This window comes from Oryzias latipes, chromosome 23 (assembly GCF_002234675.1).
Source record: "Oryzias latipes chromosome 23, ASM223467v1".
Taxonomy (NCBI): domain Eukaryota; kingdom Metazoa; phylum Chordata; class Actinopteri; order Beloniformes; family Adrianichthyidae; genus Oryzias; species Oryzias latipes.
In genome coordinates this window covers 5,048,611-5,060,427 of record NC_019881.2, presented here as the reverse complement: position 1 = coordinate 5,060,427, position 11,817 = coordinate 5,048,611, and the positions used below count along the sequence as shown (strand labels likewise).

The 11,817-nt window shown below is 41.4% G+C and overlaps 1 protein-coding gene across 2 annotated transcripts in view; it reads left to right on the top strand.

Moving 5' to 3' along the window:
- mdfic (MyoD family inhibitor domain containing) overlaps positions 1–11,605 on the top strand; it is a 53,570-nt gene extending 41,965 nt beyond the window's left edge. Inside the window, exon 5 of one of the 2 annotated variants that reach the window (XM_023952127.1) lies at positions 11,409–11,605. In XM_023952127.1, coding sequence (XP_023807895.1) covers positions 11,409–11,590 — 182 coding nt within the window. In that variant the 3' untranslated portion in view covers positions 11,591–11,605. Of the gene's footprint in view, positions 1–2,119; positions 2,260–11,408 lie in introns of those variants that run through there. The other variant, XM_023952129.1, reaches the window with a different exon arrangement.
- Positions 11,606–11,817: the final 212 nt, after the last annotated feature.

Here is an 11,817-nt window from a genome sequence, read left to right as displayed (position 1 = left end):
TAATCCATGGACACCAGTGAAGATCACAAATCATTGAAGAAAAAAGGTTCAGAGCACTGTCTAGTGGGTCTAGATGACCCAACTCCCAATGTTAAAGCGCCTTGGATAGCACAAGGGCTGCAGTAGTAAAGTCAGTCCATGTAAACCAAATTATTCTGATGCGTAGAAAAGCAGTTTGCGTCGATATGCAACACTTTACATTGGTAGAGTGTTTTACGCAACTAGCCTAAAACGACTGATTCAGACCCAGAGAATATTACCGAGAACTGCACTGCTTTGGAACACTTTACTACTTTAGCTGCTTTTCTCCATGTTTGAGTAAGTTGGTTTACTTCTGTAATGTGTTGCTTATCGGAGCAAAGCTGCTTTTCCTCAGCTTCAGAATCCTTTGGTAGTGCGATAATTGTTTAGTCAAAGAGTTGTGTTAACTTAAAGAACGTCAGCTGAAGCTATAGTGCTAAAGGGTTAAAGAGTGGGAACATTAGCCAAGCACAATTGAGTTTATGTTCGCATATAGACAAATGGTGGCTTTAATTTGTCGCATCACATGTTCTACACTCCCTTTTTCTGGCAGCATTGTGAGAGCTGCATCACCATGGTTACACGGCCAACAGTGTTTGTTGAGGTCATAAGGTAGCAGTGACCTCCTGCTTTCTAGGTCAGTCGTCTGACTTTTAGCCAGTGTCCCCTCACGTTAACCCCTCAATTAACCCCCACGCCAGCCCCTCTGCTAGAGAAGCGGAGCGGAAATTCTCCCGCCGCTGTTTCTATCTCTATTTTCTTTCATTTTATGCCTGGATACACCCTGACCCTGAGAAATTACCATCTTATTTCACTAATGCGCTGGGGAAAATATTACTGTCCTTATAGTCTGTAATCACCAGGGGGGTCGTACTTTTTCCCTTTTTCGCTTTCTTCCTTATTTCCAGGGGAACTGGAAGGCAGGAGATTTTCGAAAACTCCAGGTGGAGTGTGCAATGACCTTTTCACAAAGTCTTCTACGTTTCAACTTCTCTAATCAATCCCCCTCTGATGGCTCACCGTGTGCTGGATTGTAATCTCACAATTAGAACTGCTCCATTGTTTCTGTTTGCCATCTGGGGAGACATTTCTGATCTGGAGGTCATTTCTTTTTCTATTTCTTATTTTATTTTACAGTTTTGGACATATTAAAGCGAGGCTATGGCCTCCTCTGAGTAACCGTGCGTTCATCCGTCTGGTATTCCTGCTCAATTTGCTGGAAAAAACTCTTTCACTCAGAAAATGAAAGTCTTCTGCCTTTAGCCATGAGTAAAAAATAATACTGCTTTTACTGAAGCTTAAATTAATAATAAAAAAAAAAAGATGTGATTTGATGGTGTTTTGCCTCATTTTCATATCAGAGGAAGATCTAAGACTTGTGTACCGCTTATGATTTGGAATAATATGACTAATTAAACAGAATAAGAGGTGTGCTTGTAATTGAAAACCATCTGTTTTTGTCAAGAAAATATGGCTGTTCTTTTCTTTTTTTCATCTCTTAATCCTCTTGTCAATCCATAGGATGGCTAATAGCCATCATTAGCCGGCTGCTATAATTGTGCTTCTTCATTTTCATACTTTTTATAATATTGTGTTGTGAGTCATTAAAGGTAATCATGCAATAACTCTAAGCATCCGTGTGTAATTGCACGCAGAGCGAAATAAGAAAAATTACATTCATTGTTGCCATGTGATTTGTGTGATAATGAACTTTAAACTATTTAGCAGAGCAGTTAATAAAGACTCGCTAAATTTTCAAGCACATGAAATATAGTTGGACTTGTTTTTTTTCCGAATCCACTTTGAATTTATTTTAATTTTCATCATGATTGTGTGTTGTCTGGTCCTCTCTTATCTTTTATTGAATGGTATGTTTATTTAAGTAGACTAGATAACACCAAAATTATAGAAATAATGCATTAAAATAGAAGACAAAGTGATTTGCCTTCTTAATGTAAATGTAATGTAAGTATGTAAATGGTAGATGAAAGAATTGATTTCCTATTCATCCAGAAAGCTTCAGAATCCTAGGGTTCTGTAATTAAAAGAGAATTCTTTGGAGGCGGTGCTCTTAAACATAACAATTTTAATCCAACAGATTCTTCACTCGCCACCATCAAAGGCTGCCAAATGATGTCAGGAGAAACATGCTGGACAGCCAGCCTATATCAGGGGGTTCCCACACACAGAAATCTGCTCAAACACAATAAAAATAATGTGTGACACGGCCTTGAGGTTACATCATAATAGGTTTCTCTGTCATTTTTCCTTAAACAGGTTCTTGAATTGGACCCGTGTATTCGTAGTTATGTCAACAGCACAAGATGAACTTTGTGCGTTCTGTTCGAGGTCTCCCTTTGAGTGACCTATGAAAATAACGCGCGTTAGCAGCTAGATCCAGTACGGAGTCTGTCGCTGAATGCTCACCTTTCTGTAGATGAGGAGGAAGGCAAATCTACTAGAGGGGCATGGCGCTCATTTTTGTTGGAATACGCATCAGAGCTCGTTTGATTGGCTATTCTGCATATCCATGAAGTAGCTGACTGACTATTGACTATTATTATTTTTAATTAAGTTTTACTTTTTTATAGCCTGCAGTCTACCCACACTTCCTTCGTGTTTGACCAGGCAATTGACTCACTGGGCACCCCTGGCCTAATTGATCATGTATATGTCTATAGGTTGGGCGGTTATTCGCAAAAGGAAACGCCGTAACAAGTCTGCCGTAGTCCGCTTCCTCAGGAGTTGAAAATGCAACATTTTGTTTTTTCAGCACGGAGGCGGGGGTATTATGCTTAGGGGTGTTTTTATGAGTGGATTCCTAAAACAAAACAAAGTGACATGACCATGTACCAGAACTTTAATGACATGAAGATCTGCCCGAAAGAAGTGGGACAAAACTCGTCCCGAGATGTTTGCGAACCTGGGGGCTAATAATGAGAAACATCAACGTGACGAGCCGTGACAACAACGCAAAGTTATTAGAAGAAGTTCAATTTGTTATGTGTCACAAACACAAATCACTGTTAGAATTACACCATTTTATTTTTCTTTCTCAGCAAAGGATCAGAATTCTTTTCCTCCAATGCCAGTTTGGAAAAAAATAAGACAGATCTGTGGCATGACATTAAAATAAGATGAGAAGAACCTTCAGAGGACTGTGCAAGAAGGAAAAAGACCTCAAATAATGTCACTTTCAATTAATCTCTTCAGGTAGTGACCCCATTAGCCCTCTCACATAAGTCATAACCTGGGAACTTAACTGGTTTTGACACGGGGCCTGCACCTTCTTACACCACGCATTATTTGCTTACTAGTTTTCTCCAGCACAAACTGATCCTGTTCCACAAAAGCCCAATGATACATTTTCCTGTTTATCTGTCACTAAAAGGCTGCATGTCAGATGCTTTTTGTTTGTCTTTTCTCTTTTGTAAAGGCAGCAACTCTAACTCAACAGTTCCAAATGACATTAGTCTGACAATATGGCTTCGGCAATGTAATGTAAATGATTTCTAAGGGAAAATTTCATATTCTTTGTTCCCTTTTCTTTCTAGAAATGCAACGTGTGATCATGCTCACACCTTAAATATTTAAAGATCTCCTTTTGCCAAAGCTGTCGTACCGCACACCAGCCTCTGTCTGCTTTTAATCTCCCCCCCATTACCTGAAGGCATCACCGCAGTGGTGCAAAGATAACATGTGGCACTAAGTGAAATGACAAGACTGGAGCTTTAAAAATAAAAATAAAAAAAAGAAAGCCCTGAACCGAGCACGGTAGAGTTCAAAGTCTTTTGCCCCGGTAAGAAGACGTCTTCAGCATCTGCCTGTGACAAGTCAGGCAGGATTGACAGGTGGAAAAAAAGACGCCAAGATCAATTGTTTCAAAGAGAACATTCACTTTCTTCATAAAGTCTTCCTGAAGGCAACTAAAGCGCACAGGCTTTTTTTACATTTTGACTTACATGAGGCTTCAGTATTCGTGGTTTTCGAGTCCTGCACCTGTAAATATGCTCAAACTTCAACTTGATCTATTTTTCTTCTCTTCTTTGAGGCAACAGACCATGAAGGAGGGAAATGAGGAGGGACATGCAGAGCAGGAATGGCAGTTTGTTTTCTGGTACGTCCTCCGTAAGCAATAAATTAGATGTCACCTTTGCTGCATGTCATCTTGGGCGGTGGGCGCATTGCTCCCTAGCAGCGCCACTGATTGTTTGTTTTGAACATCACTTGGGTAAATTGGGACTTCACTATCCTCCAGTCATCTGTCAGGTTGGATAGCAGGTGCCCTCCGGTCTTTAAAGCAACTATTAAAAAAAAAAAGTTCAGTACAAAGACAGCTATTATACATTACATAAAATGGTTTCGTTTTCATAAACTCTATAATCTATGGGAATAAAGGGGGCGTGTATATAAACTACATGTTTTGAACAAAAAAAGATGAAGCGCAGTTTTTTCTAAAAATTGTCTGTAGGGACATAACAGTCAAAATTGTAAATGGCGTATACTTAAGCTACCTTCATACCAAACGGGATTCGGGGATCAGGGGGGTCCGGTTTCAATGTTTAATCAATGTACAGACACAATCAGAGCTGCTGCAGCGAACTTGGGCGTCAGCAGCAGTGTTTTTCAGGCACATCAGTGCGTTTTGACCATCGTGGGTAAGTTCAAATTGACCAGAATTCAAGTATCTTAACTTTGGCGTCGAAATTTGCATCAACCAATTCTAATGTGTCAAACTCAAGGCCCGCAGGCTGAATGTGGCCCGCCATGTCATTTTCTGTGGCCAGCGAGAGCATAAAACTTTTTGATTTTTAAAAAAAAAAAATTAAAATGGGTGTGTATTTATACATATCAAGGGGGAGTTGGACTTGAAATATCAGATTGGGCAACTATACATTAGGTCATAATGTATATAAACACTGTCCATATAACCTAACCTGTCAGAATCAATTGTAAAAGGATTAATGCTAGAGAAACAAGCAAACATATGTTTCTATGCAACTGTACATGTCACTTTAAAAAGTTATAATAAATAAATAACGAGTTATTTAACGTTACATTTATTTTTCATTACATTAAGTTTTATCTGGCCCTTTGAAGACGGCCACTATGCTGATGTGGCCCCCGGTGAAAATAGTTTGACACCCATGAACCAATCAATGGCTTAGCTTTAGCCTGTGATCTGCTGTTGGCCTGATTAGCAGGACAAAAAACAAACATGGAGGAGAATCTCTTAAACCTTTTGATATTTTTCATAAAGGTCCTCTAATTTGATTCTTAATTTTTTCCCCCCCTCTGACCCCTTAGTCCTCTGACTAGAGGCCCGTACACACCGGGATGAATTTCGCGCGTGCAAAATTTGCTGACGTTTAACGCCTCGTGACTGAACAAAGGGCACCAATGTGAGTGTGCACACCGACGCGAAAAACGGCACGCGTCAAAGCGTCACTTTTTAAAAAATGGCTCGGGTTCGTTTTTTTGGTTTGACGCGCTGCGTCAAAAACTATACGACCAATGAGAATGGCGCTTTTGCACACATGTCTGGAGCTTCTGAAGTTACAGGAAAACACAACTTGGGGGTGCTCAAACACAAAACTGTCTTGCTGAGCACACATACGTCACGGCGAAGACGATATACGCCAAGTACCGTCAACACTGCCGTAAAGAAATAAGACGAAGAAGATGCAGTCACTGACGGACATTCTAAAATATCCCAGAAAACGCTCATGATACATTTTCAGCTCTTGTACCAGTCGATAAAACTCCCCATGTTCTTCTCTTCTCGTAACTATGGGATGTACCCAAAATCGGCGTCTTTTCCGGCGTCTTTCTTCATTCAACAGAACAATAATTTTTTCATCGCTGGAACTGGAGCTAGAGCTACTGGTGCTTGAAATATTCATGTTTTTTTTGTATGATTCTGACAAGCGCGTAAATACTTGCTCTCTTCTTCTGAGTGAAAAGCGACTTTAAGAAGCGTAAAGTTGCGCAGCGCCACCTTGTGTACAGGGGGTATTTCTGTTTTACATTAAGCGGCATTTAATGTCAGGGAATGAAATTGCATGTTCGCTCGGCTCATCGTCAGCGAAAATCGCCTGGGTTTGAACACAAAAAACGTGTTGGAAAACGCTGGCGAATAACGGCTGGCGAATATTCGTCCCGGTGTGTACGGGCCTTCATGCGGGCTAGCAAGTCATCAAACTGTGTCACAGAGAGACGGAAGCACTGATACAACAAGTCGTCTCTCTCATTCAGCTCCTGCAGTAGACGGTGAACCTCACTGTACATGGAGGAGTCTTTGAATGATCTCACAAATCCAGACATGGAGATGTGATTACTGATGCTTTTGTACAGTTTTCAAAATAAATAAACCTGATCTCTGAACATTATCTGGGTTTTCTATGGATTGTAATGAGATGTACAGTAAATGGTTCCATGTAGCGACGAGGCTAAACACCTTTAACAGGAGCTCCTCCCACACGCGGAAGGAGCGTCAATTTTATGAACATGTTTTCGAACAAGAGTAGAGCAGCAGATTTGACGTGCATTTCGTGTTTGGTGTCTTTTCTTTCTTGTTTTATGGCCTAAATTGCTTTATAGTCAGTCCTATTCCCCCCCCTTACCACACTAGGTGCGTTTAGATGGTCAAAAGTAATCGGAATGTATGCCTGATCGGATTAAAAACGCGTCATGGAAACACGCCGTTCGGAATACTCTGCCCCGACCAGACTCATTCGGATCAAAATTTCTTTCCGATCGAGATAGGTGGGTAATGCCGATTGTTGATCCGATCGCGGTCCACGAAAACAACTTATCCTGATCGTGGGTCACCGCTGCGCTGGTTTAACGTCATGCATAGACGGTGTGGCGTTCCAGAGGAGTCTGGCTGGATGATCTGCGCGAGCAAACCGTGTCTCTGAGCAGAGCGACCGGACTCGTAGCTTTGCGTTGCGGGCAGGGGAGGGTGCTTTGTGACTGTGTGCGCTCTGGAGAAGGCTTTGGACTCAGGAGAACTGTGTCTCGGAGCAGAGGAGCGGCTCTGGGACGGTTTGTGAGATAACAGAGGCAGCTTTTTAAAGCAGAAGGGCCACTTTGCGCAGTCCTGAGAAACCGTGTAAACAATCATGTGAACCCATGCTTCCAGTCACGTCCAGACAAAATAAAGGCTGATGTTATTGCAACATATTTACGTTCTGCCAAGAGTAAATGTTGTTGTTGGCACGTATTAGTCTAACCCTAACCCTTCTCCGGCTTTGTTCCGCCAAGAAAAAAGCACGGATTAAAAATAATTATGAGCGAACAAGCACCTAACAATAATCAGAACAATGATACAAGCACATTTAGAAAATCATCTTGTTCTATGCTGCAGCTTTGCTTGTTTACAATGGAACTCGCTATTTCTTCTTTTCCAGCACTTTCTGGTATTGCATATAGTTCTGCGCATGTCAAAGTGATTTATTCCAACCGAAAGTGTGGCGTATGTAAACGTTTGTTATAATCGGGGCCCCATGTACACAGTTCAATTCAGTCTTTGATCCGATTAAAGAAATTTTGCACATGGAACCGCAGCTACTGATGGCTCTGCTGGCTTACATTGGCGCCAACGTGTAACCACCACGAGCAATGTGTGGGGTTCAATGTCTTTCCCAAGGACTCTTCAATCCATGGTTGGACAAGGTGAGAACTGAACCTGTGATCCTTTGATCAGAGGTCAAGTGCTCTACCTTTGGTCTACAGCCACCCTCACCTGAAACACACATGACTGACAGGTCGATCTTCTTAAATGTCAAAACAGGAGATGGAAATAATTCAATTGAGTCTTGATGTCTTGATGGTTTTTTATTTTTTTCCTTTTTCGAGGATCTCTTATGTGAATTCACTATTCACTTTTTTTATACAGCAACTAAAATAAAGCAACAAACAACGCAAGCATGCAGTAAACCCCAGATGTTTTGCTTTAATGTGTTTATTTAGCTGTCACAAGTAACAAATAACTACATCTCCTGTTGCATCTTTGTTTACCAGCCGTTCAGCAGCAGCGGCGGTTGTTGTGATGATGATGTGTGGCATAGATTAAAAAGTAAAAGCTTTTTTTTTCCTCCAGGTGTGTACTTGTAGCATCTCCTGGGATTTTTAGGCACAATAGAACTTCTAAAGCTGTAAATTACCAAGTGTTGAGGGTGTCAGCCTCGCTTTTATGCCAAACGCAAGCGACAGCTGTTTTGTGTGTGTGTGTGTGTTTTTTAACAAAGCTTTTTGGAGAAAGCTCAGGGGGGGGTAGTTGTCAGCTGTTGTGTAATCGGTATCAAAGCAGAAAACAAACAAACAAGGAAACATGAATAGGAATTGCTGCATTGTTACCTCTCTGTTAATGAGGATGCAAAGGCTGTTTGTTGGAAAAGCAGCAGGAATGTGGCACCCGATGCCCACCCCAACTGAAACATTCTTCGGCAACTGTGGGCGAAAAATGAGCTAGCTCCTATGCCTTCCTGCTCTTTGGCATTGGGGGGCTGTGGGGTGATTCTGCTAGCCCTGGTCTGGGTGCCTGGCTGTACTGCCCAGTGGGCGAATTCCCTCTTATCACACAGAATTCCATGCTGGTGCCGAGGGGGGGGGGGGCTGACTACCTCTACCGCTTCGGCAGGGGTGTTGGTGTAGGGACGGCCGGGCACTCTCCCTCTTTTGGCGGCCGTGGTGCAGCGGTCGACCCATGATCGTAATATTGCAAAAATGTGATCAATTTAAATAAGGTTTAGCCTAAATTACAAAAGGGATTTCTACAAGTACACACCTAGTGTGTTAGAAGATCCAGAACTCCCTATTGCGCATACTTGTCTGCTCAGCCGTTGGACAGGACAGGTTAAAAAAAAAAGAAAGCAAAATAAGTAAGCTACATTTGAGAAATGAACTGGTCAGCTCTATACTCTGGTTAGGTCTGTCAGTACAAGCTGTTTTGACTTGTCCTGTGCAGCAATTATAAGCGGATGACCTGGTTGGACAAATGTTACCGTTACAACAGGGGCTTATGTAGCTTTTGACACACGATATGTTTATTTGTATAAATCCCTTTTGTATGTGATTCTAAGCTTTACTTTTTGTCATATTTGAGTGCCATCTCTTTTGGGACTGGATGGAAAAAGAGAGGGAGAGTGAGATACTAGAGTTGGAGGACAAGGGTACAAGAAAGGAAAAAGGGTGTCAAGAAGTTGGAAGATGATTAAAGAAAATGCTTAAGAAGGGTAGCAATGACTAAAACAAGTTTTATCAATGTTACTGTCATATGTAGATGTTTATCAAAGGCCTGTCCTCAGACACTCTCATCCACACACATTACAAACATACTTGTTGGCTGGAGAATCCTTCACATACATGCATATTGACATGTATGCAGTATGGATACAGATCAATTCCACATTCCACATACCCATGTGCATACAAGCAAACATATGCTATTGTGCAAAGGTGCATAGGCTCTTGTGTAGTCTTTACATAAGCTTTTTAAAAGAAACTGTTTTGGTTTAGGTGATTTGGATTACCCAACAAAAGTCATTTCAGCCCGTTCAGTCCACTCCCCCATGTTTTGAATGAAGCAGTTGGGTGAAAGAAATTCAAGGTTTGCACAACTTAAGCAATCAATGTCACTTTTTACAATCATACAAATCATTCATGTTGATGTAGGGGATCTGTTCAAAAGTTGAACTCACAACTGAAAGCGAAACATCCTTTATTGGTTGGTTTGACGTCAGTCTTCTCTCCAGATCATCCAAATCCCCCTCTGTAAGGTTCAAGCCAGAAGGCTGTAATGGTCATATCACGTTTTGTTGTTTCTGGCAGAAAAACGACATTCACACCAGGCATGTGTTGCGCGTTCAAGAATGCCCGATACGCAGTTTCATGATTGAACATTAAGCCGGTGGTTTTCACGCACCGGACAAGCAGATAGGAAGGTTCTTCTTCTTCTTCTTTCAGTTGCCTACTCTTTATTAGCGCTTGTCTGCCGGCTGCAATTGGTAGAGGCTTTGTGGGAAATTTGAAAACAGGGCAAATCCCGCAAATCTTTCTACAGGTTACTCTTTCACGGCCCTATTTCGATATCGGAAAAACTCAGTGTCATAGAATTCTGGTCTGGCAGGAAAAGCGCAATTTTTCCTTCATGATCACTTTTCAACCGGTTGGCACTTCCGTGTTTTGAAAAAGATGCTACCCACACGTTGGCTGGTTTTAGCAGTCAATAGTTCAACTGGTTTAACTTCCAGCGCGCGATCATTGAACGCTCGTTTTAAAGTTAGAGCCTGAGACTGGACTTAAAAACTTGCGTAGCGACAAGTAGACACTAGATTTCTTCCTGAAACGATTGTTTATGTGCATTTACATCAAATTTTTATTGGAAGTGGCCGTTTAACCCTTGTGCTATCCTAGGCACTTTACCATTGGGAGTTGGGTCATCTAGACCCACTAGACAGTCTGCTGAACCTTTTTTCTTCAATGATTTTTGATCTTCACTGGTGTCCATGGATTACATGAAATCTTTCCACCTTTATCCACCTTTGTCATGGTAGGGAGAACACCTCAATGGAAGGGTGGGGTCATCTAAGATAGCACAAGGGTTACATGCGAGTTGATACGGCCGGTGTGTATGTACCTTTACATTTAGACTCAAAATCTTGCTGGCCAACTAGGCCACTGTCGAGTTCCATCGTGATGCTTTGGTTCAGGTTGTCTCTACCCTAGTTTCACCGCAGTATCTATCTTTTTCTATCTTAATATCACCCATTGTTTCCTAGGTGTAAAGACCCTTTAAAATATTTTTATAAATTCAAACTGTTTCATAGTTTCATTAAACTCTACTTTTACAGAAACGCTAAAGCAACTTTTGAGACTAAACTTCTGCTTCATTCCTTTGTATGGCATGCTGTAAGTATCAGAAAGTAGAGAGAGGTGCGTACTTCTGGAGCTTTTTTAAACAGAGGTTCAGACCAACTGCGTGAAGTTTTATAGTGAAAAATAAAAGAGGTGGATCAGTTTACCTTATTGTAGTTATTAAAGCAGCTGCAATTTGTATTTTTTGTGGTGAAAACTATGAAAACATAAAACAAAACTTAGGTTTTCTGCTCATTTTATTTAAAGAAAATGTATTTTAACATACTTCTAAAAATAGCAAGATTTTAGAGATGAATAAATGCTGCTTTGAGCACATTTCCTCTGCTGGCATACGCATATTATAACTTTGAGAGCCTAAACATTCTCTGCAGCTCTGGTTTATAGAAAAAAAGCCTTTCTTGCACATCTGCTATGCCAGTCTGGGAATGTTTATGAGTTACATATTCCTTCTAGTGTTTGAACCCAAGAGTCCATCAGTAATAAATACTGTATGTGTGCTTCACCAGAACGGTTCCGGAGAGTCACCGGAAAAGAAAGCCAACTTACAGCTTTTGAAAGCAATCTGAAAGTAGAAATCGAAGTTAAAGTTGCTGCTCTGAGGCAGAGGGAGCGTGAGCCAGGCACAGGAGCAGCGGCGGTGAGGAAGAAGAGGAGGAGGAGGAGGAGGAGGAGGCGGCTACACTTCTAAGATGCCACATCTCATATGTTGCAAGGTGATGAAGTGCAGATATCTGCCCTTAAAGAATTTGTGCCCTGCAGACGTGAGATCTGTATGCCTTTATTCCTTTATTTTCTGCCCCCTTCTTCAAAACTTAAACACGCAGCAACAAAAGACAGCTTGAAATATTCCTAATCCTGCCACCGCCACCACTACCTCGAAAGAATGCTGCAGTCAGTCGGGCTTGCTAGTTTAAA